This window comes from Salpingoeca rosetta (assembly GCF_000188695.1).
Source record: "Salpingoeca rosetta unplaced genomic scaffold supercont1.22, whole genome shotgun sequence".
Classification (NCBI taxonomy): domain Eukaryota; class Choanoflagellata; order Craspedida; family Salpingoecidae; genus Salpingoeca; species Salpingoeca rosetta.
Window position 1 is genome coordinate 728007 of NW_004754912.1, and position 26500 is coordinate 754506.

The window sequence follows — 26500 nt, forward strand, 5'->3', positions numbered from 1 at the left end:
CACACACACACACACACACACACACACACACACACACACACACACACACACACACACACACACACACACATAAAAGCACGTGAGCTCAGAGGAGCGTGCGACGAGGAGGTGGAAGAAACGCTGCAACCATCCCATTGCACATCAACACCCCTCCACCCTTCACCACCACACCACAACATGCACTCCCCTTCCTCATCGTTTCTGTCACCACAAACAAGTACACCTGGATCGAAGTGGATGCGCCCCTCCACGGCCTGAGCTGTGCGGATGGCGGAGAGCAGCATGTACACATGGAACGCAAACTGCAGCGCGTGTGTATTGACGTGAGTGATGGTGAGTGTGTGTGCATGTATGTGTGTGTGTGTGTGTGTGTGTGTGTGCATGTATGTGTGTGTGTGTGTGTGTGTGTGGAGGTGGGCGTTCGCCTGCCTGTCCTCTGTTGCTGTGATGTGAGTACATGCGCAAGTGAGTACCAACAACCCCCCCCCCCCACACACACACACCCTCGCTCCCCCACGTGTGTCACCTGGAGGAGAACGGAGCCGAACATGTATGCTGTGACGCTTGATGCGCGCGGGCGCTGGGGCGAGAGCTTCTTCTGTGGCCGCGACGCTGACACGAAGTACATCGACATTGCAATCGCCAGCCCGCTCAGCGTCATCTGGCGGTGGTTGCAGGGTGGTGGTGGTTGTGGCGATCGATGAGTGGGATGTCATATGTATTCAACACAGAGGCGCAACATGTTTCCATGTTCAACAGTCACACACAAGCACGCACACACACAAGCACACACACACACACACAAGCACACATGAGCCCATGTTCTCACCTGCGTGTCGCTTAGTTTGATGCCTTCCAAGTAGAGCACACTCAAACTGTGCAACCAATGGTCAACGGAGGCGAGAATTGGTGAGCCGACACGCACGCCATCAAGCTCGAGCAAACACGCAAACGCAAACGCAAACGCAAACGCACAAGCACACGCACAAACACACGCACAAACACAAGAACGCACAACCACACGCACAACCACAATTCGCACACAAACACAAGAATGCACACGCTCACATGCACGCACGCACGCACACACCAGAATGAGTTGATGAGACAGTTGAGGGCAAGAATCTGGATCATCTGATTCGAGACAACGAGCGTTGCCCGGCCCTACAGCAGCAGCAGCAGCAGCAGCATACACCAGCGGAAGCAACAAAACAGCATGATCATGCGTGCACGTGGATGTACAAGACAATGTCAGTGTGGACCATGAAGGGTGTGCAAGTCCCTCTCCTTCTCTCGCTGCATGGCCGCAGACAGCTCCACTGACACCACCGTCAGCGCAAGCACCTGGCGAATGAGATGCGTGACACAGCTGCATGACGAAATCTTGGACGTGAACGCGGCGGCAATCGAGGCGTCCCCAAGCTTCGGCAAACTGTCCTCCTGGTGGCAGACAGAAGAGGACGGGAGAGGGGGAAAGTGATGTGTGGTGTCACGGAAGAGAATGAGGATGATGAGAGAAGAGTGCCTGCCGTTGCGGCAACTTCATCACCAACGACAACGGCAACAACAAACAACAAATCACACACAACACACAACACATAACAACAAACATCAATCAGCAAACAACAGTGGCATGCGATTCCCCACCACCACCACCACCACCACTACCACCACTCGCACCACCACCACCATCACCACTCGCATCACCCACGTCCCCGCCAGCCACGATGACAGTCTCACCAGGTTCATGGTCTCAAGCTCTCGCTGAAAGTCAAGGAGTGCTTTCTCGCGCATGGACAGCGCCTCCTGCGCCTTTTTCGACTTTTTCTTCGCTTTCCTGGGCGGCCGCCCGCCAGAGACCAGCGCAATGCCTGCAAGCACCGGTGGCGGCGGTGGTGGTGGTGTTGAACGTGTGGATGAGTGTGGTGATGCGTTGCTGCTTAGCCGCGCAGTGGAAAGGGGTCGATGACTACTTGAAGACATACTGACACAAGACGTGCACACACATACACATACACAGGGACATGGATGGCGACTCACATCAACACAACTCACACACAGACACATACAGGCATAGACACATACAGGCACAGACACGGAGGGATGGAGGCACACACACACACTCACACACACACACACACACTCTCTCTCTCTCTCTCACACACACACACACACTCACACACTAATTCACCAACGAGCACACCCCTTCCCCCTCATCCAGCAAACCGACCTGCATCTGCGACCTTGAGCGCGCCCACGTCGTTGGTGCCATCACCGCACATGACGGCGGACAGGCCGAGGTGCTGATACGCGCGCACAATGCGCGACTTGTCCTTGGGGCTCGTGCGTGCAAACACCTGTTACAAAAGGGAGAGAGGTAACGTGAGTGGGGGTGTGAGATGTGTGGTGGACGCGTCAAACCAGTGACAGATGACACCAGTGACAGGTAAGCATGGGCAGTGTCAGTCAGCCGCACAATCGCGCACTTCAAAACAAAGACACATGCCACACACACACACACACACACACACACACACACACACACACACACACACACACACACACACACACACACACACACACGCACACACACACACACACACCACACATCTCCATCTCGCCTGTTCAGCGCACCTTTGCATAGCGTGCGACGTCGGGGAGAGAATGTTCTGCTGCCGCCGCCTCCACAACAGCGCCCGTCACACACAGGTCGTTGTTCTGAAACAGTGTGGACAGCTGCTCCGGGGTGAGTGCGTCCAGGGTGCCGGCGTTCGCGTCGTCGTCGGCAAGGTAGTGCACAAAGTGTCGGCTGGTTGCGTCATGATCGATGACACGGAGCGGACGTGATGCAATCCGCACGCGCCGCGCCACGTAGCACGCCGTCAGCGGGCTGTCACCTGTTGACGGCGCAGTGGTGTTGACACGCAGTGTGCGAGTGGGTGAGTGGGCAAGTGGGTGGGTGAGTGGGTGGGTGAGTGGGTGAGTGGGCGGGTGAGTGGGTGGGTGAGTGGGCAAGTGAGCAAGAAAGATGAACCACTCATTGCCATGTGAGAAGTCTTGGGAACCTCGCACAGACACACACACACACAGACACACACACACACGCACGCATGTGCACACCTGTGATCATGACGAGGTGGTGCGAGGAGCGCAGGAGCTGGCGCATGACTTTGCGCGTGTCCGACTTGAGCGGGGAGCCGAGCACAATGAATCCAACAAACGTCAGGTCCTTCTCCGCCTCCTCGCGACTCAGCCGCTGCACCTTATGCTGTGACACGTGATGCGCAATGCGTAACGCGTGATGCGTGATGGGTGGTGTGATGTGCGTGATGGGTGTGTGTGTGTGTGTGAGTTAGTTATGGCAGCGGCAAGATCAACGGCTTCAATCAAGAGACTTCCACAATACACCACCCTGAACATCAACAGCAATACCTTCCACAACACTTTCCCCTCCCCTCCCACCAGAGTGCAAACCTTCATATCAGCAGGCAGAGATTTGTACGCGAGAGCGAGCACACGCTTGCCCTCGCGTGCATAGTGCTTGTGCATCTGCAACGGCACCACAGCAACACCACAAAATAAACCACCAAAACAAAGCCCCAAACCACCAAAACAAAAGCAGCGATCTAAAGTGAGCGTGTGGCTAACATGCTCAACGAAGCACCAACCTCTACTTTGCAGCCAACATAGTCGCAATCTCACAGCAGCAGCAGCGCAAAACTGCTGCACACACGTGCGCTCACATGGACCACACCGCCACCCCTCTCTTCCCTTCTCGCTCGACCCATAGCGCACCTCATCAAAGCCGCTGGGGACGGTGGTGAGGCGCGGTCTGATCACCTCCGCTGCGCCCTTGCACACCAGAAAGACGCCTTTCACGCCCGCGCTCGCAGTCGTGCACACCACAGACATGCGCTTCAGCTCGCTGCGGTGGTGGCGAAGGTGATAGGGAGAGCGAGGGCGAGTGAGCGTGCGCGAGCGAGTGAGTGAGCACATGTAAGAGGGTGGGAGTGACAGGGGAGAGGGCGCATGTGAAAGCGAGACAGACACAGATACACACACACACGCACACACACACACACATGCAACGCGCAACACCGCACCTGCTGAAGGGGAAGGTGTGGATCTTGCGTGCAGAGAGGTTTGCAGAGGGGCGGGCGACGGTGTCGCGGACACAGCTCCACCCAAGACTCGTCAGCACCGCAAGCTCAAGCGGATCACCAACCAGCTCTTTCTCAACCTCAACTGCGTGTGTGTGTGTGTGTGAGTGAGTGTGTGTGTGTGTGTGAGTGAGTGAGTGAGTGAGTGAATGAGTGAGTGAGTGAGTGTGTGTGTGTGTGTGAGTGAGTGTGTGAGTGTGGGTGAGTGAGTGAGTGTGGGTGAGTGTGACCATGCAGTACATCGCACTTGATGCAGTGGCAGTGCCGTGCAAGCAAGCACACTAACGCCGACCACGAGTCAATGACAACACGCAACCATCATCTCAACCACGACGCACTTCCACGAACAACGACACAGCAGACACAGCACAAAGACACCCCGCTCCCCCAACCCAAAGTCAGCTCAGGCTCAAGGTCCTCCCAACTGCCACGCACCGACGTCTGTGCACGCTGCGAGGAAGATTTCGGCTCTGCGATCGGATGACATGCGAATGTCAACAGGGTGCAACAGCTTAAAGTCCAATGCGCCGCCACCAGCACCCTCGTCACCGTAATCATCATTGTCATCATCATCCTCGTCGTCATCATCATCACCATCACGATGACTGCCATCGCCACCAGTGCTGATGTTGCTGTCGCACGGCACCACGAGGCCCTGCAGGTTGACCTTGTCCTCCGTGAGCGTGCCGGTCTTATCAAGACAGACCACGCTGGCACGCCCTGCCATGGGGATGCGAAACGGCTCTGTGCATGTGATGGCAATCGACTTGGCATTCATCGCCTGACGGTGGTGGTGGTGGTGGTGTTGTTGTTGTTGTGAGGGCGTGAGGTGTTGTGAGGGCGAGAAACATGCAGGGACATGGGTCGTGGCTGAATCAGGTGTGCAGCTGGTGTGTGGAGCAGCTGGTGTGTGTGTCAAGTGGATGCGCGTGTTGCACTAGCGATCAAACGAGAAAGTACGCCATTCCCGTGTTGCCCCACGTCAGCCGCACAGCACACGTTCACCTTCGACCACCCGTGCACACCCACTCGTTTACACCCACGCAGATGCAATCGCGCACATGCAATCGCACGCTGCTGACCTTGAGGGCGTTTGTGATGGCGAGGGAGAGCTGGAGCGGAAGTTCCGGTGGAATGACAGATGTGATGATGAGCAAACACTCGATGATGAGCGTGTGCAGCGGCCGCTTCGTCGCAAGCCCTGCACCAGTACCAACAACAACAACAACAACAACAACAACAACAACAACAACACCACCAGTCGAAGATGAAACACGTGAGATTGTGTGTGTGTGTGTGTGTACGCGAGAGTATGATGTGAGTGAGAGCACGGCAGAAGAAAGAAGCAAGGGCACTGCATGATGCCTGCTGCATACAGCACACGACAGCTGTAACACAAACCCGGCACAATGAACAGACAGACACAAGAGCACAAAGAAAGCTGGGGTCACGGACGCATGTATTCACATCCCTTCCTACACATCACACACACACACACACACACACACACACAATATCATCATGCGCGCACCGTGGTTGAAGACGTAGCCAGCTGCTGCGAGGGCAAAGACGAGAAGGAACGAGATGATGGCGAGGCTCTCCCATGTGTTGGCAGATGCCTGCAAGCAACGCGCACATACACGCACGGGAAGGAGGTGCACCCTTTCAGCAACAACAGCAACACAAGCAGCAGCAACAGCAGAACAGCAGTAACATCGAGCGACACTTCTGATGGCACCAACTCACCTGCTCACGACTCGCAAGGAAGGTGCGCACGAGCGTGCCCTGGAACAGCAACAGAAACAGAAACAGTAACAGCATCATCAACAGCAGCGGCAGTGATGTTGTTTGTGTCAGGTTGTTCACATGTCAGAACACAACTGGCACACTTTCACAACCCATCACCACACACATACACACACACCTATACACACACCCATCATCCTCACACACACACACACACACACACACACACACACACACACACCTCCCCGCACCCATCATCCACCCACACACTCGCCCCCCCCCACACAGACACACCGTACGCACCTCCTGCGTGGCAAAGCCAGTCCGAACGACGACACAGAGGCAGCTGGTGTCACGCGGTTTCACAGCTCGCTCCTTCGGGGCGCCTGTGGTCTGCAGGACCGTTGTGCCAGCAAACACGTAGTAGCGCTTGGCGTCCGGAATAGCGGACAGGCGACTGGACCCGCGGTCCGCAAGCAGTTTGTCCACGCCCTCCTGCAATCGTGACACAAAGAGTGCAGCAAGGTGAGCGAACGTTGGCATGCACGAACGCTGCACTTGACAATACGTCGCACGCGGCAAGTATGCGTTTGCTTGCAAGCACACAGCGTCTTGGCAGCGCTTGCGAGGTTTGTGCGCGGGTGAGTCACCCCTATTTCTTTTGCAATATGCAAGTTTTACGCACCTTGCGCAGTGGCACAGCTTCACCGGTGAGCAGTGCCTCGTTGACAACGCACGTGCCTGCAAGCACCACGACGTCCGCCGGCACCTTGTGCATGGCATGCTTTGTGCGGGCTGTGATGTAGACGTGCGAGTGATTGTTGAGTGGCGAGGAAGGGTTATCATCGGCACACCGCGTGGGATGTAGCAACAAGCAGACAATGGACACAATGCCATCTCACATGCACAGATACAAGCATTGCACGCAACCACGTACTTACAAACGCATGCAGCACGCCACGTCACACTACACATAACATCAAAGCACCACCACAACGCCAGATCAACACGTACGAAGTGCAATCAGGTCTCCCGGCACGAGCGAGGCCGTGGAGCGCCACTCCCACTTGCGATCCCTGGTCATGCGATGATGTGATGATGTGATGATGTGATGATGTGATGATGTGATGATGTGATGGATGGTTGGAAGGAAGGAAGGATGGATGGTGAGTAAATTAGCATTGCAGCGTGTGTTCGAGCGTGAAACGGCGACGTGACGAAGTGATACTGAGCCCACTTCAACGCACTTCGAGAGCAACAAAACTAACGACAACAGTCGCTGTTGAACTGCACAATGCGACGTCACAGCAGCTGGCGTCCGCTCACCTGAACACGCGGAGCTCATAGGGCTTTGGGCGCATGCCTTGCAGCTCATTCAAGTTCTTCAGGCGCTGTCATGTGACCACACCATCACGCATACACACAGTGCCATGTCAACGAAATCCGCAATGTTGGTCACAGGCGTACCGTCATGTTTCACATGCACGAACACATGCAAGCGCACACACGCACACATGCACACATGCACGCGCACACACGCACGCACACATGCACACATGCACATACAGAGGAGCGGACCTGCTGCGTGGTGATGCGCTCGATGAAGAGGAGCATGGCGAGCGTGACGAGACTGAAGTACCAGTAGTCATCCAACATGTACAGAATCATGCAGAACACCTGAACACAACCAACATACGCACACGCACACGCGCGTGCACACACGCACACACACACACGCACACACACACACACACGCACACACACACACACACACACACACACAAACCGCATTCACAAATCACATACACAACACGTACGTACATGCACATGTGGATCGTATCAGCAGCGTGCACAAAGCAACAACAGGAGGGCGGGTGCTTGAAGCAGATACGCAGTCGTGCTGCACAGGCGCCTCACATCACCCGTCACTCGTACCTGGAACACGAAAATGGGCGCTGTAATTTGTTGAATGTACAAGTCCCAGAAGGAAGCCGGGTCGATGGTAATGTCGTTGGTCCCAAACTGTGCCGTCAGCTCCTGCACCTTGGCACTACTCAGGCCGGTGCTTTCGCTGCAAGCACACACACACGCACGTAATAATGAAAAGAGGTTGAAGGCGGCGTGAGCTCGTCGCAGCTCAAGATGCCAAGATTAGTCCGCATCCCGTGCACTCACACACACGCACACGCACACACACACACACACACACACACACACACACACACACACACACACACACACACACACACACACACACACACACATGCATGCACACGCACACACACACTCGCACACACACACACGCACGCACCTGTATGTGGTGAGCTGCTCGTTAACGGGGTACTGGAGAATGTCACAGGTGACTGCTCCAGTGGCTGCATCAACAAGAACGGTGTACGGCAGCCGCTGGAACACGATACGCGCTGGCCCTTCACCTTTCACAATGTCGCAAATCTCGGCCTTCAATGTCGCGTCTGTGGGGTGCGCCAGCACGTGTGTCGCCTGGTCCAGCGTGTTCACCTGACGTCGCACCCCACAGCAAGATGAGCGTATCAGTGAATCACAAACTGAGGGACGAGCGCAGTCACCAACAGTGCCTCACACACACACACACATACACACACACACACACACAACTGACCGCACCTTTCGAAATTGGAAGAAGGCCTTGGCTTTGACGGACCACGTGGACGAGAGAAAGGCCACGACGTGCAGTGCCGCAGATGCCGCTGCTGCCAGCAACAAGAGGTGCCACGTGATGTGGTCTGCAACCACAAAGTGCGCACACGTCGCCAACACAGCAACGTGCATCACTGCAAACGGCCACACATCCCTGCGTGCAGCAACATGGCCTAACCGCCGCAGCAGCACAGCCCGCTCCACCTCACACACCACATCCATATCCGCTACTGTAAACAAACACCACAAAGTGCAGTGGAATACGCCACCGCTGATTGAGCGAAAGATCTTTCGCTAATTTCCCAAAACGCAAACAAACGCGACTCAAGCAAGCAAACAAGCAAGAAGAGAAGGGGAAAACAGGCACTTGTGCCACCGTGCAGTGCAAGTTGTCTCGTCGCACATCACTCACCACCCTCGTCGCTGTCGTCGCCATTGATCGACGCTGGCTCGCTCGCTCGCTCTGTTTGGCTTGTTTGTCGTGTGACAAAACGAGTAACTCGGGTGTGTGGATGCGTGTGCCTGTTTGGGTGAGGGAACTTTGATTTGAAAGCAAGTTGAGAGTGCCACATCCATCAAGCACGCAGCGAGCACTCAACTGACTGATAATGTGGTGCGTGGCTTGGATGGAAAGTGCTGGCGTGCAAGGGGGTGGCATTTTGGTGTTTTGTTTTGCGCCTGATCATGTCACAACCCAAACAGAGCCTCACTCTCATGGCCATCTTGCTTGTTTGACCTGTTGACAACTGCCCGCACTGCACGCAGCCCGTCGCCATTCAACGCCAGAAGGTAAGCGGCACGCTCTGGCGCCATTTTTGCGTTTTGATTGATTGCTCTGCGTATCCTCCAACTTGTGGGTTGCTGTTTCAAGCCATCCTTTGCTGGTCCATGCCGCGCGTCCTTGACACCGTGCGCACTCGTTTGCTCCCGCTTTCCGTCCACCACCGACTTCTCGCAGGATGCTGCGCATGGAGCGTGCGTCGAGCCGTGCCGGTGTGATGAAGCGCATCAAGCTCAGCATCGTCTTTGTCAACGCAGACGGCATCCTCATCGTATCCGGTGAGATGCGCGTCGCCACCGCTCAGCCTGTTTTGCGCCTTGCTTGCCTCTGATCCTTTTTCACATCGTGCACGCAATTCGCCCCGCTGCTGTTTGTTGACTTGCTTCCACGCCGCCGGCACGAGCTCACCATCGACCACATCTGCCCTGCCTCGTTGTTGCCAGTGCGGGAGGCTCGATTGCAGGGCAGTGTGGAAGATGACGCAGCACCTCGTCTCGGACCTCCAACCTCATACGCAAACGTCTTCCTCGACCCAGGTGTGTGTGTGTGTGTTTGTGTGTGTGTGTGTGTTTGTGTGTGTGTGTGTGTGTGTGTGGTGTGTGTGGTACAAGCGCTTCTATTTGACGTTGCTTACCACTCACTATCAATACTTGCTTCCGCTGTCCAGACCCATCGAGCGATGGCGAGAACCAGCGAAAGACGCAGCTCATCACCAAGACACATTCTCCAGCATGGAACCAGACGTTCAAGTTGTGAGTTGCGTGTGTGGGCTGTATATGCGCTGTAGCGGTTTGAGAGTGCGTCCTTGCTTCCCTCTTGCCACGCTGTTCCCTTCCTCACTGTCCCATCACCATCACCGTCACCATCAACACGACCACTGCTGCCATCAGCTTCATCCCGCTGGACATGCCCCATGGCACCCGGCTTCACCTCGCCGTCTGGACCAGGTAAACATTGTGTGTGTGTATGTGTGTGTGCGTGCGTGTGTGCGTGCGTGTGTGCGTGTGCATGTGTGCGTGCGTGCGTGTGTGTGTGTGTGTGTCTGGATGTGTGCGCGTGCGTGTGTGTGTGCGTGTGTGTGTGTGTGTGTGTGTGTGTGTGTGTGTGTGTGTTGTTGCAGTGGCCGTCGTGTGTGCGGATGCTTCAACGGTTGCTTTGACACCACCACCATCACCATCACCACCACCATCACCATCACAACCACCACCGTCCACTGCAGGAGCAACAGCGGTGATCACTACAGCGGCGGGCTCTCCTTTGCTCTGGAGGACGTGATGCAATGTCAGTTTCTGCGCCCATTCACTGAACACACGCTGCGAGGTGTTGTGTGGTGTTGCATGGTTATCTTCACTGCTCATGGTTTCATTCGCCAAACCAGGCCTCTTGTTCCCTCACACGCACACGCGCACACATCCCCGCTCCCTCCCAAACACCATCACCATCACCATATGTGTACAGCACCGCGTGCCGGCTGGTATTCGCTGCTCCCCCGTGAAGAGGCCATCCTCGGTCACACGAAGGTGCGCACTCGCCTGAACACACGTGTGTGTGTGTGTGTGTGTGTGTGTGTGTGTGTGTGTGTGTGTGTGTGTGTGTGTGTGTGTGTTCATCAATGCCTGTGAAGTTGTGTGCGTGATGTTAGGTTTTCGGCACGTATGCTGTGGTTTCCATTCCACGACATCAACTTCGGGTTCTGTCATCATCATCATCATCATCATCATCATCATCATCATCATCATCATCATCATCACCATCATCATCATCATCATCATCATCACATCATCATCATCATCATCATCATCATCATCATCATCATCATCATCATCATCATCATCATCATCATCATCATCATCATCACCACCACTGTTACCATCATCACCACTGTTTCCAACGCCACCAACTCCAGCTGCGAATGCACAGCGAAGTTGCCGCCTCACGACACTGTAAGCAGCGTGTGCGTGTGTATGTGTGTGTGCGTGTGTGTGTGCGTGTGTGTGTATGTGTGTGTGTGGATGGAAGCTGACGAAGTCACGTTGTGTTACATTATCGTCGACATTCACACATATTCGGCTTTGTTGACCACACGCTCACGCCACACGCAACAACACAAAACAACACAACTGGCACTCCATACACGTTCTCGCGTCGACAGCGTCAACGACCCTGTCCACGGCGAGCAATGCCAGCTGGCGACCAGGGCAGGCATGCAGGTCCGGCACTCATGCACCAACGACATGTGTTGTTGAGACAAGCGGTGTATTTGCGTGAAGGGGCTGTGCTGTTGCGCGCGCGTGAGGGTGTAGTGATGCGGCAGTGTGGTGCACCTGCTCATCACCAAACAAGTAACGCGCTTGCAACCTCCACTGTCGGTGTGACCACCACCACCACCACCACCTATCGTAACATCAACATCACAACGACGACACCACCACCACCATCACCACCACCATCACCGCCACCACCATGTCCAGGGTGCTGACGGAGGATGACGCGTCCGTGTATGAGGTGGCGACTATTGAACAGATTCATCGCGAGCGCGGTGTTGCCATTGTCACTGAGCGCGGACACAACGCAACAAACCGCAGGGTAACGTTTCGTGTGTATGTGTGTGTGTGTGTGTCTGTGTGTGTCTGTGTGTCTGTGTGCGTCAACGAACCTCCTTGTGCTGCAGTGCCTGTGTCGGATGGGAACACATTCACATCCATGCCTTTAACTCGTTTGTATTGTCCATATTTCACAGGAGGTTCGCCTGTCTGAGATTGTGCCCCTCGACGCCAGCGTGAGTCGCCTCAACACACACACACACACAGATACACCCCGTCTAACTCATCCGCTTGGTCCGTGTGTACGTGTATGTGCTCTCCTCATCTCCTCATCTCCTCATCTCCTCATCTGTTCATCTGTTCATCTGTTCATCTGTTCATCTGTTCATCTGTTCATCTGTTCATCTGTTCATCTCTACAGCCGCCGCGCCGGTCGTCGCTTCGACGCATGAGCATCAGCGACAGCAGCGAGGGCGGTGATGCTGCTGCGCACACACGCATGCGGCTCTCGGGCACGCTGGGTGACGACGTGGATGTGGATGCGATGATGAGTCACGATGACGACGACGACGACGACAACGTCGATGGCGATTATAGTGACAGTGATGGCGATGGTGATGGGGTGTTTGTGGATGATCTTCACGACATCACTCCGCGGGAACAGCGGCGTCAGGCCGCCATTGCTCTGCTTCTGAGAACACTGCAGGACGTCGCAGAGAACATTCATCTCTGCATCGAGGTGTGCTGCTGGTAGCGTTGTTGTTGTTGTTGTTGTTGTTGTTGTTGTTGTTGTTGTTGTTGTTGTTGTTGTTGTTGTTGTTGTTGTTGTTGTTGTTGTTGTTGTTGTTGTTGTTGTTGTTGTTGTTGTTGTTGTTGTTGTTGTTGTTGTTGTTGTTGTAAGTTGTTGTTGTAAGTTGTTGTTGTTGTAAGTTGTGCTTGCATGTCGACACAATCACTTCATCAGACACGTGCTTCTGTCAAACCTGAATCGCCCATACCACTCACGCACGCACACACGCGCACACACACACACACGCGCGCGCGCACACACACACACATCCACTCTGGCCCTCTCACCCCGTCCCCACCCTCACCATGATTCGCAGGTGTTTGTTGAGCCACTGAACATTGATTTGACATCGGAACAGCACTCAAAACTGTTTGCAAACATTGAGGAACTGTACGGGCCGTGCAAAGACGCTGTCACCGACCTTGCAACGCGAAAGGTGGCATGATGCTTGCTGTGCTGGTTTCGTGAGTTGTTCCGCGGCAGCCTTGGGAGTGTGGATGTGTGCATGGATGTGTGTGTGTGTGTGTGTTCGTGTTGACAAACATGACAGTTACCTGGCGCTTTCAACATACACTTTTTGCATGCATGAGCTCGCCTCCCCAGATACACATCCACATCATCACCCTTACCCTTGCCACACCACCCTGCCCCTTCATCTGACGGTCAGGTTGTGGCCACTGGCCGCTTCAGCAACATTGCCGATGTGGTCAAGGCGTTTGTGTCGGCCATCAACCCCAAGCTCATGGTGTACACCGTCAACAGGTGGAGGCAGCAGTGGCGTTTGCATTGGCAGTAGTGGTTCTCAGGAGGGGAGGGACAGGAGGGGGCGTTTGTTGTACCGTTGACGAAAACGGGCGCGAGGCCCATTGTCTTGCTCGACGCAACACGCAACACGCAACCACGAGCACACTACCTCAACCACGAGCACATCCCCACCACCACCACCACCACCACATCCTCAGGGACGCGTCCCGGGCGGAGCTGCAACGGCTGCAGGCGACATCACAAGATTTTGCCGCATTTCTCAATCAGCAGTCGCTCACCAACCCAGACTGCAACCTGGAGGCACTGCTGACTCACCCCATCCGCACCATGAACCTGTCAGTCGTGTGTCTGCGAGGGGTGTGTGTGTATGTGTGCGTGTGTGAATGCATGTGAATGCATGTGGATTCATGTGAATGCATGTGGATTCATGTGGTTTCATGTGGTTTCATGTGAATGCATGTGTGTGAGGGTGTACCTATGCGTGTGGACGTGCAAATTGGTCTCGCATCCCTTTCATGCCCTTGTGTCCCCAATCCAACCCATCTTTTCACACTCATACTCACTCACACACTTACACCAACACACACACACACTTGATACATGTGTTGCGCAGGCTGCCCAAGGTGTTGATGGATGTGATTGAGTGCACGCCTGAATCGCACGGCGACCACCTGACGCTGAAGGAGACACTGAAGACACTTCAGCAGAACATTGACAAAGTACACGAGCAGTCCACACGCATGCGCACCGTCGCAAAGCTTTCGTTCTACGAAGAGCACCTCGTCTCTGCCGACGGCGCCCCGCTTCCCTTCAAACTCATGGAGCCCTCCAGATTCTTCGTGCACGAGGTGGCGGGTCGCTGTTGTGCTGTTGTGTGTGTTATTGTGTTGTGTTGTGTGTGTGTGTGTGTGTGTGTGTGTGTGTGTGTGTGTGTGTGTGTGTGTGTGTGTGTGTGTGTGCGTGTGTCGATGTGCGTGTGTGCGCGTAGTTTAGTGTGTGCGTGTGTCGATGTGCGTGTCTGTGTGTGTGTGTGTGTGTTTGGAGAGTTAATGTCACGCGGTTGCTGGTCATGCATGCGGTGGCGTCAGACGTCACTCCTGCCAACATCTGCATCACAAACACACACATGCACACACACACACGCACTCGCACTCACACAAACACCCCATCTGCCATGCAGGAGACGGTGCCCGTTGAGTTTGCGCGACGAACTCTACTTCGAAACAAAAAATCTAAACCTCGAAACGTCACCGTGAGTCACGCGCGCTGTTGTTGTTGTGCACGATGGCTGGTGCTTGCATGGACCTTCAGCATGCTGGCTTGCGTGGTGTTAATTCTACTTCTGACTTGCTGTTGACTCGTCATGTGACACCCTTAACGTTCCCAACAACATGAATCGCTGAACCACAACTCCACACGCGCGCGCGCGCGTGTGTGTGTGTGTGTGTCTGTGTGTGTGTGTGTGTGTCTGTGTGTGTGTGTGTGTGTCTGTGTGGTGCTCCTCAGGTGATTGTCTTCAACGACTTTGTTCTCCTGACGGAGAAGCAACCGGGATCGTGGTGCGTGCTCCAATATCAAACGTGTTGTGATGACATGATGTCATGATTGCTTGCAGGGAACCAACCACACACACGCACCCTCTTTGTTCATGCTTACCCCATGCCACGCCCCCCCCCCCAACCACCATCCCCTGACTGAACTTACGCAGGGAGGAACCGACATATGTGCTGATGAATCCGGGAAACAAACCCCTCCTCCTCAAAGATATTTTCGTGCGTTCACTCGTGATGTGGCTCAACCTGCTGCAGAAATGTGACAGGCACAACCCCACATGTTGTTGCTCCCCACCGTCGCATTTGTGTACGCGCACTTACCCACGTTACGCGCTCGCGGCAGGTCGACACGGACGATTCAGCGATGAGCGTGTTCTTCGGCGTCAAATCCCACAGCTTTGTTCTTCACACCAAAGACGTGCGCAGACTGAACGGAGGGGGAGGGGGGAGAGGGTTGCTTTAAATTGAAACGATTGCTTTCAGCAGCCTATCAACACATGTCATGCCATGTCCCACCCACCGATGTGCCAATGCAGCTGCTTTCGTCATTCGCCTGCCCATACATACCCACGTTCACACGTTCACGTGCATACACACACCACAACAGCGGCAGGCGCAGGGCAAGTGGGTGAAGCTGCTGTCGAGAGAGCACGCCCCTCCACGTACCCGCGCCAGATCCTCATCGTCCAACCCGGCCCACCTGCCCAACGGGTGCGCCGTTGATCCAGCCACGCTCACGCTGCGGGATGTTGTGCTCCCTTGCAACGCAGACCTCGGCTTCAGCCTCCGCCTCAACACGCCCGGCGTCATTGGGTGAGCGTAATAGACCTGTGTGTGTGTGTGTGTGTGTGTGTGTGTGTGTGTGTGTGATGACAATACATCGATGGACTCTGAGAGTGGTTCGCAGACACTGCTTGGGTGTTGTTTGGTTGACGCTGTGCGCCACACTGCCCACGCGGCTCTCGTCTTTCCGCTACGCAGTCAACAACACTCCCCGCATCACATCAAGGCCTGTCATCATTCTCACGCTCGCGGCACGTGCAACCGCATCAATCCCTCACCACCACCACCATCACCACCAACACCACCTCCTCACTGCACTTCACTGCCCCCTCATGTCACCATCTTCAGCGAGGTGCGACCTGAATCCCCCGCTCACACCGCGGGTCTTCAGGACACAGACGCGATTGTTCGCATCAACCACATCCCCGTCGCAGGCCTCTCCCATGAGGTGTGTGTGTGTGTGTGTGTGTGTGTGTGTGTGTGTGTGTGTGTGTGTGTGTGTGTGTGTGTGTGTGTGTGTGTGTGTGTGTGTGTGTGTGTGTGTAGTGTTGTGCGAGTCACGCATGTGTGTGTGTGTGTGTGTGTGTCGTTTTGTGCACGTCAAGCACGTGTGTGCGACTCCCGCGTCCGTGATATCCAAACTCTCTCCTTCAAAGCATCTGCTGATGCTCTCACGACTCCAACAACGCTTTACTCCGGACGCAGGGTATTCTGGAGCTGCTGCGTGCGGTGCAGGGGAAGCGAGTGCACTTGACCGTTCAGCAGTACCTGAAGCGCGTGACGGTCTTGAAGGACGCGAACCGCGGGTTTGGTTTCGTGCTGCAGGGGAACATGCCCACATATGTTAAGAGGTGCGATCGTATTGAGCAAGGGCTCGTGTGTGGTGGTGAGAGTTGCAACAATCGCATTGTTTGCCTGCAATAGCTTATTGTTCACCCTCGCGCACACATGCATCCACACACACACACTCACTCACTCACTCACTCAGTCGCTCTCTCACTCGCTCACTCACCCTCTCACTCCTTCTCTCGCTCACAAACACACAACCCCCCCCCCCGCCCCAATAACACGACCGCCAGCATCGACCCTGCTGGCGCTGCGGAGCGGGCGGGACTGCGGCTCGGCGATCACATATGGGAGATCAACGGCGCACACGTGCGCGATAAACCCCACGATCACGTCGTCAGCATTCTTCGCAGCTGTGCGCAGGGGGTGAAGCTGCTCGTTCGCCCAACACTGCGGCGCGTGGACGTGCGTGGCACTCCCGGCGTGAGCGATGGTTTCCCAGGGTTCACGCTCCTGCAGAAGGGGGCGTCACCCCTCCACGTGTCGAGTGTTGATGAGGACGGACCAGCCGCGCTGGCAGGCCTCGAGCTTGGCGACCAGGTGTGGGAGATCAACGGACAAAACGTCCGCACACAGTCGCTGGCAGCTGCGCGAGCGCTCATTGCGTCAGAAGCGCAGAAGGGGCGTGACGAGGGGGCGTGTCTTCGCCTGGTGGTCATCTCCACCTTGCGACGCGTGACCCTCAATGACACTCCGTTGGGCCTCAACGTTTCTGGAGAGCACCCGTCGCGCGTGGAGCGCGTTGATGCTGGTGGACAGGCCGACACGGCTGGCTTGCGTGCTGGCGACATCATCTGGGGCATCAATGGACGCAGTGCGCTCTCGCTCACACACGCGCACGTGATTGAGGCGATTCGTTCTCGTCCGCAGCGCGTCACCCTCATGGTGCCGCTCCAATAGTGCCTGTGTGAGTGAATGTGTGAGTGAGAGTGCGAGTGGGTGTGCCAGTGTCTTTTGTTGTTGAGTGTGTGTGTGTGTGTGTGTGTGTGTGTGTGTGTGTGTGTGTGTGTGTGTGTGTGTGTGTGTGTGTCTGTCTGTCCCCTCTGTCTGTGTGTCCGTGTACGTGATCAAGAGGGTTCACAGCAGGTTCTGTGCTTTCGTCTCATTGTTGTGCCGACATCATTCTTTTCTTGTGTGATGTGATACAAGCCCTATTGCTGGCGGAATGTTGATTTCTGTTCTTTTATTGTGCGCAAGCGCACCTCCTGACCATTTACAATCTTCCCATTGCGTACATGACTGAGTCCGAGCATTACAAGAGGGGGCAGCGGTGGAGAGACACAGATCCTCATCCGCATTACCACATGTGAACAAAATGAACAGGACACACAAACAAACGCACGCACGCACACACACACACACGCACACACACACACACGCACGCACGCACACACACACACGAACACACACACGAACACACACACACACGAACACACACACACACACACACACACACACACGCACACACACACACATACAAATTGACACTATCGTGAAGCACAAACGCAGTCACTACAATCGCAGGTGCTCGATCTTCACCCCTCCAACCTGTGTCAGCATTGTGACTTCAACACGCCCACGGCGTGGGCAAAGTCACGTGGCCAGTCCGCACGCACCGTAACCGTCTCCGCTGTTGCGGGATGCGTGAATGTCATGCTGTCGCAGTGCAGGGCGCATCGCCGCATGCGAACGTGCGACGCAAATTCGTTGTCCAACTGGGAGCATGCGCTTTGCTGCTGTTGTTGTTCGTGTTGCTGTTGTTGGGCTTGTTGCTGGTGGTCGTGGAGATGGTATCGATCGTCAAACAACAGCGGGTGACCAAGGTGATGGCTGTGCACACGGATCTGGTGCGTGCGACCTATGCACCAACGCGGTGATCAAGTGTGTGTCAGTGTTGAGCAAGGGAGGTGAGATTGACGGTGTTACTGAGATGATGCACCTGCAATGGTGTTCGCACACACACACACACACACACACACACCTGTCCTTGGGCGAAATGTGACGAGGCTTGCGTTCCAATGAGCGCTGGCGTGCACGCCTTCATACTCCGTTTCTGACGGCTTGCCGTGTGGCGACACCGTGAACCTTTCGTGTGTGGAGGATGTGATGTGAAGCCAGAGTTATTGGCAAGACGCGTGAACTCAACGCAGTTATATACACGCGCATACATGAACATCTCCATGCGTGTGTACAACACATGCACACACAAAATGTACTCGCACGCGCAACATACGCACGCACGCATGTGCTCACGCATACGAACTTCTGTATTCTGGAGCCCTCTGGGTCCTTTGGTGCGCGGGCGATGGGAGCGGTGATGACGCCTTGACCACGCAGCTCACCATGCACCAGTGCTGAGTATTGCTTGATGACCTGAAGGGGAGGTTGAGGGTGGGGACTGTGTGGGTTGGCAGAAGACGCATGTGCCATGAAACAAAGCACGCACACGCGCTCGCAATCGCCTGCATGTATCACACACAGACACACGCACACACACAGACACTCACACACAGACATACAGACACACACACACACACAGACACTCAAACACAGACACACACACACACACAGACACTCAAACACAGACACACTCACACAAACAGACACACACGCACAAACACACACACACACACTGCGCTTACCTGTCTTGACTGGAGGAGAGCGCCCATGCGCCCGGCAATCTTCCGGTCAAGGGCGACGACCAGGACACCGCTGGTGTTGACATCAAGGCGGTGCACGAGTCGCGGAACCACATCCAGTGCACCGTCGTTCTGCCGATACCGGTGATGAAGGGCCGCCTGCGAATGGAAGCGCAGGGCGCAGGGTGATGCAGAGTGTGTGTGGTATGGTGTCTGGGCATTGAGTTGTGTGCTGTGCACTGTGATGGCTCCAGATTATGGTGTTGGAGATGATGGCGCAGGCGTGTGTGGCGATGACGATGGTGGTGGTGGGGTCGACGTACCAGGACGTTGTGCAGTTGGTCCGCTCCCTGAGGTTGGACGGGGAGGCCAGGGGGCTTGTTGACACAAACGATGGCTGAGGTGTGGTCAAGGCACGAACACGGCAAAGTTCAGTGAGTGGCAACGCGGTGGCGGCTCGGCTCGTGCACAGAACAGCTCCAACACGTTGGACGCGCATTCTAACAAGAAGGAAGCTCACGGGTGTCAAGGGGCGCACCTTCATCTTCGTAGATGATGTCCAGATCAATGCTGCTTGGATCAGTCGAGGTTACAATAACATTGTCTTGAAGCCTGCTGTTGTCCACCAGTACTGCCCGTGGCCCGTCTTGCCTGCACTCGAGCACGCCATTCTAGGGTAAGCGCAACACACACACACACACACACATACACATACACACACATACACACACACACACACGCACGCACGCACACACACACACACACACGCACGCACGCACGCGCATGTAGAAACGCACGCTGGTCGTTGCAAGTCCGCCCATGTGAGAGAGTGACCAGATGCTTCGTCTCGGATGCCACCCGAGGCTGCTCGTCGCTTCAGCTCGTCGCCGTCTCGAAGCCAGGGCGCCGCGCGCAGCACAGCCTGCCATATCGCCTCATCACTGCCACTGCTTCCTGTGTCGCTTCGCTGGGGGATGTGCACCGTCCACACGTGCACGGGCTTGCTCAGGTCGCGGTAGCGGCGCGGCCTCGGGGGCTTATAAGACGACGGTGCAGATGAGGAGGGTGACGAGAAGGGTGACGAGGGTGACGAGGAGGAACGTGTTGGTGCTGCTGATGAGAGTAGGCGAGAGCGGTGGCGAAGCGTTGGGCGTGCAGTGCACACTCGTGTCCGCCAAAACAGCAGCAGCATCTTGCTGGTTGGTTTGTTGTGTCACACGCGCGTGGTGTGGTGTTGTGTGTGTGTGTGTGTGTGTGTGTGTGTGTGTGTGTGTGATGTGTGTGTGTGCAGATCCTGTCACGCGTTGTGCACCATGCCACACAACTCACGTGCTTCTCTGTGTATTCATTGGGGTTACACCAGCAGAGAAGGTGGTTGTGATATGACATTGGCTATGAAGGAGGGTAACAAGGTGACCATGAACAGAACAACAATAGGAGAGACCTGGTATCGTAATCACACGCACAAACACCACAACACAAACACAAACACAAACACAAACACATATGCGTCGCACAGCAGGGCTGGTATCACGGGTGCCTGCCAGCCGTTGGTCGCGACGACGATGAGGAGGGGGAGGACGAAGCAAACGCCGATGCCGACGCCGCCTGCATTGCTGCCGATGTGCTGGCGGCGGATGATGGGCGGCCCGTCGACGACGCGGCGTGCCGGGCGCTGCGACACATCCCAGAGTAGCTGACGAGGCCTTGCAGCTGCGAAATGAGCTCCGTTGCTGGCCGTCATGAATCGGCGGTCGCAGACGCGCACGGTAGTCGTGGCGGTGATGATGGTGGCGGTGATTGTGATTGGTGGTGGTGGTGACCGTCATGGTGATGGTGGTGATGGTGAGAGGGTGTGAGTTGACAAGAGGGAAAGGAATCCCAAACAGCACAGCAAGCAGCCCCGTCTTCTACAAACACACACGCACAACATCATCACGCCCATCACCACACAGCATTGGCGTCATCATGCACCGTGCACGACCGTACCAAGCTCCTGCTCCTCGGGGCTGGGCGGGATAGGGTGGTTGGCCGCATACGACTTGCGCGCCTTAAGGCAGTCGTCCAGGCACTTGAGCCCGCGCGCAACAAAGTTGATCCGGTCTTGCACAGCAGCTGCACCACGCACGCATGCACGTGTGTCAGCGAGTGTCAGCGAGCGAGTGTGTGAGAGTGTGTGTGTGTGTGAATGTGTGGTTCAGCGTATGAATGTTTGGTTCGGTGTGTGAATGTGTGGTTTGAGAGTGTGAATGTTTGGGTAAGTGTGTGAATGTGTGGTTTGAGAGTGTGAATGCTTGGTTGAGTGTGTGAATGTGTGGTTCCATGTGCATAAACCATCAACACGTCAACATTGATGTGACTGCGCTCTGCAGACAGATCCCTCCTCCTCCAACCCCCCCCCCACTCTCGTCTTCACACCTTCGATGACGCCGACGCTCTCCTTGATGATGCCCTCCTTGGTGTACACGGGTCGATCCTCCACCACCTCCGGCTGCCCCGCCAGCGCACCCAGCGTCACGTGGTTCGCAAAGTGAAACACAAACTTCTCCGCCATATTTACCCGTGGCGAGGACGGTGATGGTGATGATGATGGTGAGGACGATGGTGATGGCGACGCTTGGCCGTTGTGTTCTGCTTCTTGTCGTGCTGCAACGCTGGTGCTGTCTTCTCGCTGCGAGTCACTGCCGTCCTGTCCCTGTGCGGCCGATTCCGCTTCGCCTTGATCTTCATCTTCATCTTGATCTTCATCTTCGTCTCTGCCTTTGCCTTCGCCCTCATCTTCGTCCTTGTCCCCCTTCTCTTCTTCAGTTTCGTCCTTGTGCCCCTTTTCTTGCTGCTCCTCATCTTTGCCTGTCTTCTTCTCTTTCTCCGCTCCTTGCTCCTTGCCCTCTCCCTCCTGCGTAGCCGTGCCTGCTTCCCGTGTGTCTTGCTTCTCTTCTGCTCCCTTTTCCTCCTTCGTGTCGTCGTCGTCACCGCCAACATCCATCGCGTCTCCCTTTACTGCTTCATCCTCCTCCTCCTCCTCCTCCACAATCGCCTCCTCCTTCGGCTGCTGCCCTGTCGTTGGCGTGGCTGCTGCTTCCCCTCTGCCTTCATCGCCACCCTCTGGCTTGCCTTCCGTCTTCCCGCCTTGCTCGTCTTCTTGTTCCGCTCGCGCCTGCAATGCCGCCTCTGCGCCAGGTTCGCTCTCCGATTCCGTCGCTGTTGCTGCTTCTGCTTCTGTTGCTGTTGTTTCTGTTGCTGCTGTTTCTGTTGCTGTTACTGTTGGTGTCGACGCTGTTGTTGCCGACGCTTCCTTGTCAGCGTCACCCTCATCTGCAGCTGTGTCCATGGCATCAACACCATCACCATCACCATCATCATCGTCGTCCTTCTCGTCTCCACACTTCTCGTCCTTCTTGTCTCCGCTCTTCTCGTCCGGCTCCGTCTTTGCTTCCTCCCCCTTTTCCGTCGCATCTGCGCTGCTGCTGTCTTCCCGTCCTTCACTGCCCTTCTCTTCGCCGTCTTCCTGCGTGTCTGCGGCGTCGCCATTCACATTCGTCGCCTTCGCTTCTTCCTCACCATCAGCACCACCATCTTCCTGATCATCACCACTTTGCTTGTCACCTGTTGTGGCAGCTTCCTCCTTCTCAGCTTTGGCCTCCACCGCTAACGCTTGCTCGCTGCGCTTATCGTCCTCTTGTCCGGGCGCTGCTTCCTCTGCCACCTCCCCTTCGCCAGCACCAGCGCCATCACCGCCTTCGTCACCCCCCTCATCCATTGCCTTGGCGTTGTCTTCACCATCGCCTTCCTTGTCCTCCAGCAACCGTCCCTCCGACTGCTGCCCTTTCTCGCCTTCTCCTGTTTCCTTCTTCTCCTCGTCTGTTTTCTGCTTCTCCTCCGGTCCTTCTTTGTTCCCTCCTCCCTCCTGCGCTTGTGCTTGTTCCGCCTTCGAAGTGTCAGCATCATCGCCTTCCTTGGACTTCGCGTCCTGGGACGGAGACCCCTGTTTCGATGTCATCTCACTTACTGCCGCTGCCGCTGCTGCTACAGGGGCTTGTGCTGCTGTTGTCGGCACAGAAGCAGCGCCATTCGCCGATTGCTGCAGCTCTTGACTTGCTTGTTCCTGCCCGTCTCCATGGTGTTGTTGTTGCTGTACGCTCGCTTCCTTCGTCGATTTCTCTCCCTCTTCCTCATCCGTCTGCATCTGTGACGGCATCGTCACTGCCGCATCCTTCGTTTCACCACCGTCACCTCCCTCGGTTGTGTCCTGCACATGCACCTTGTCTTGCTCCTTTCCCTTCTCCTTCTCTTGCTTCTTTCCCTTCTGCTCCTGTTGCTCTTTTGCCTTCTCCTTTGCCTTGCCGTTGTCCTTGTGCTTCTCTTGTTGCTTCTCCTTCGCCTTCTCGTCCGCGCGTCCCAGCAGCGCATCCGGCAGCTTGCCCCGAACGCTCAGAAACTGAAACAGACTCGCACAGTACTCCCGCGTGCCTGGCGTGATGCTTGCAGGCAGTTCTGACGGCACCGGCGGCGTTGGTGCGAGCGTGTGGTTCAGCGCAATTGGCGACGAGCCGAGCACATGCACGCACGACCCGTACTCCGGCGATGCCATCATCCGCTCCCCGACTGGCAGACAACATAGCATGGTATGTGTGAGTGTATGTGTGCATGAGTGTGTGTGTGTGTGTGTATGTGCATGAGCGTGAGAGAGAGAGAGCGTGTGTGTGTGCATGAGCGTGTGTGTGTCTGGTGGTGCGACGAGAAATACCAGTCAGCAGAGGATAAAAGCGGCGACAATCGCACCGCATCACAATCAACACCACTATCACTGTCGCCGCCGCCGCCGCTGTTGCAACTCACTGTTGCCCTGGCTGCGGTCTGGCCGCGATCCCGCCGTGTATGTCGAGCGCGGCATTCGAAGCGTCGGCCGCGCACCTGGTGGTGGTGGTGGTCATGGGTGATGGTGGTGGTTACAGTGATGATGGTGGTGATGGTGAGCTGTTGTGTGAGATGTAATGACTGGGTGTGGAAGAAGAGTGCGTGGTGAAACGTAACGGTTTGCAGCATGCAGGCAACATCCAGCAGCGTTGCTAAAATAAAACATCCCCCTGCAGAACAATCTTGTTGTTGTTTTTTGTTTTTCTTTGTTTTGCTTCATGTCCTCACCGTAGTCTCGCTCCAGTCCCGTGAGGCAGTGGTAGACGCAACCGTCGCTGTCAAGCGTCACGTACCCAAGCGACGTCCGCTTTCTGCAAAGAAACAAATGACCAAGGGGAGAAGATGAGGGTGTGTGTGAGAGTGTGTGTGTGACAAGTGCAACAAGAGTCGTGTGAACGGCAGATACACACGCACACACACGCCGCACACACGCCGCACACACGCACACGCACACGCACACCACGTCCGCACCTGCGAGCTTTGAGGTTCTTGGCGGCGCGTTTTGCTGCGCGTTCGGCGGCGGGCAATATGACGGGCAGCTGCGGCTGCTGTTGCTGCTGTTCCTGCTGCTTCACCTTTGGCTTCCTGCCCTTCTTTTTCCCCCCGCGCCCGTCTGGCCCCGGCGTCACAGCAGCCGTGCCAGCCTTCTTCTTCTTCTTCGCCGACGCCGCTGACGACGACAACGGCGATGTTCCGGTGCCGGTCGACGCGTGCAGCGGTGTGGACGCACCCGATGCAGCGAGCGACGGCAAAAACGGCACGGGCCCACCCACAACGCGTGACCCGCCCTCGCCGCTTGCAGGGCTGGCCGGCGTGGCAGGCGACACAGCAGCGACGCCGGCACCTTTGCTTTTCGCGCCTTTTCCGTGCTGCGGGCTTGCCTTGGGCTTCTTCTTCACGGGAAGGCCCTCTGACGCGCGCTTGAGGCGCTTGGAGAGCTCGCGGTGGAAGCGTTCAATTTCCCGCGCGATTGTCTTCGTGCCGTACTTTTGCACACGTCGGCCCTCCTGATACACAAACGTGTCGGGCGCGTTGTAGGTGAAGCAGTTCTTCATCATCAGGTCAAAGTCGGCCTTGTAGTCGCGCAGGGACTTGTATTGGCCCTTGTCGATCTTTTCCTGCATGGTGCTCATGTCCATCGGCTTGGCGATGATGGTGCTGTACATGGGCGCAATGTCATCCGTCACCGGGTTGGCAAACAGCATGTTCACATCGCGCCTGTCAAGTGGTGTGTGTGTGTGTGTGTGTGTGTGTGTGCACGTGTGTGTGTGTGTGTGTGTGCACGTGTGTTCGGGTGTGTGTGTGTGTGTGTGTGTGTGTATGTGCACGTGTGTTCGGGTGTGTGTGTGTGTGTGTGTGTGCGTTTGGGTGGTGAGGAAAGGTCGAAGAATGGGACGGCAGACCAAGAACACGAGGGCAAAGGCAGGAAAGCTCAAGCACAGTGTCGACAACAGCGACAGGAACATCAACGAGCTCCACAGTGGCAACGGAAGCAAGTGCGTAAGACTCAACCCATTTCCCCTACGCCATGTCACACCGCACAGCTAGTGCACGCACTCACTCTGCAATCATGGTTTGCAGCTTGTTGGCGCACTCCTTGAGCAAGTCCTGTCGAATTTCTAAGTTATACCAGTCCCAACGCGCGTTCGCGACAAGGGTTAGGTCAGCGACAAGGCATGTCAGCCGTTTGCATGAGCATAATGGCGTGCATGCACGCTCAACCACAGCTGCACTCAAAAGCAGTACGTGCGTGTGGTGCCATACCTGCTTCTTGTTCCTTTGTCACGTCGATTGGCCCCACCTTTCGTTTCTGTCGAGCATACGAACCCGTGAAAGGCACGGATGAGCACAGAGTGGCTGGGTGACGCACACATACATGGGTGGAGTTGTGGCATGGGACACAACAACACGACACAAAACCTTACCGGCGTGGGAGCCGCGCTCCCTTTCTTGGACGCCATCCTGTGTTCCACTTCTTGTGTAACGGCCACAAACAAACAAGCGCAAGCGTGAAAAGAGTGTGGCTTCATGTGTGTGTGTGTGTGTGTCTGTGCACATGTGTGTGCATGTGTGTGTGTGTGTGTGCGCGCGGTGTTCCCACAGTGCCACCACACGTTGCTTTGAATGCTGAGCGGCCCGGCCCGGACAAGGCAAACAAAGGAAAGAAGGAAGCAAGCATCAGGCAACATACACACACACACACACACACACACACACACACACACACAGACAAGTACCTTCGCTCGCGCCTTCCACACCAACGAACGAACAGCCCGTTGCGGTTGATGAAAATTGGCT

At 55.8% G+C, this 26500-nt stretch overlaps 4 protein-coding genes across 4 annotated transcripts; 1 reads left to right on the top strand and 3 right to left on the bottom strand.

Moving 5' to 3' along the window:
- Positions 1–85: 85 nt before the first annotated feature.
- On the bottom strand, positions 86–8857 carry PTSG_07409 (uncharacterized protein; the record flags this gene model as incomplete). Its single annotated transcript, XM_004990852.1, has 25 exons — positions 8553–8857; positions 8218–8426; positions 7842–7977; positions 7485–7583; positions 7233–7297; positions 6921–6982; positions 6592–6701; positions 6210–6401; positions 5907–5945; positions 5692–5779; positions 5243–5361; positions 4596–4941; positions 4104–4245; positions 3796–3925; positions 3475–3549; positions 3121–3268; positions 2635–2897; positions 2231–2357; positions 1741–1871; positions 1345–1440; positions 1091–1164; positions 830–875; positions 527–661; positions 224–302; positions 86–120 (listed from the first exon to the last, which is right to left on the bottom strand). Exons 1-25 carry the CDS (start codon positions 8805–8807, stop codon positions 86–88), a joined length of 3201 nt encoding a protein of 1066 aa, XP_004990909.1. The 5' UTR covers positions 8808–8857.
- Positions 8858–9544: 687 nt separating this feature from the next.
- PTSG_07410 (uncharacterized protein) lies at positions 9545–17546 on the top strand (the record flags this gene model as incomplete). The annotated part of the gene is made up of 23 exons (XM_004990853.1): positions 9545–9644; positions 9810–9902; positions 10034–10118; positions 10257–10313; positions 10586–10647; positions 10825–10886; positions 11273–11309; positions 11519–11576; positions 11838–11952; positions 12107–12145; positions 12331–12648; positions 13016–13135; positions 13367–13461; positions 13662–13799; positions 14078–14312; positions 14645–14716; positions 14971–15023; positions 15173–15236; positions 15361–15435; positions 15625–15830; positions 16149–16248; positions 16506–16651; positions 16880–17546. The coding sequence occupies 23 exons, from the start codon at positions 9545–9547 to the stop codon at positions 17544–17546; spliced, it is 2997 nt and encodes a 998-aa protein (XP_004990910.1).
- Positions 17547–18172: 626 nt separating this feature from the next.
- Positions 18173–20477, bottom strand: PTSG_07411 (uncharacterized protein; the record flags this gene model as incomplete). Its single annotated transcript, XM_004990854.1, has 7 exons — positions 18173–18504; positions 18628–18731; positions 18910–19019; positions 19289–19444; positions 19609–19682; positions 19824–19936; positions 20083–20477. The coding sequence occupies 7 exons, from the start codon at positions 20475–20477 to the stop codon at positions 18200–18202; spliced, it is 1257 nt and encodes a 418-aa protein (XP_004990911.1). The 3' UTR covers positions 18173–18199.
- A 132-nt stretch (positions 20478–20609) lies between these two features.
- PTSG_07412 (uncharacterized protein) lies at positions 20610–26498 on the bottom strand. Its single transcript, XM_004990855.1, has 10 exons — positions 26440–26498; positions 26128–26174; positions 25967–26012; positions 25764–25821; positions 24674–25420; positions 24431–24513; positions 24125–24199; positions 21704–23890; positions 21275–21400; positions 20610–21018 (listed from the first exon to the last, which is right to left on the bottom strand). Exons 2-10 carry the CDS (start codon positions 26161–26163, stop codon positions 20816–20818), a joined length of 3561 nt encoding a protein of 1186 aa, XP_004990912.1. The 5' UTR covers positions 26164–26174; positions 26440–26498; the 3' UTR covers positions 20610–20815.
- Between the last annotated feature and the right edge of the window lie 2 nt (positions 26499–26500).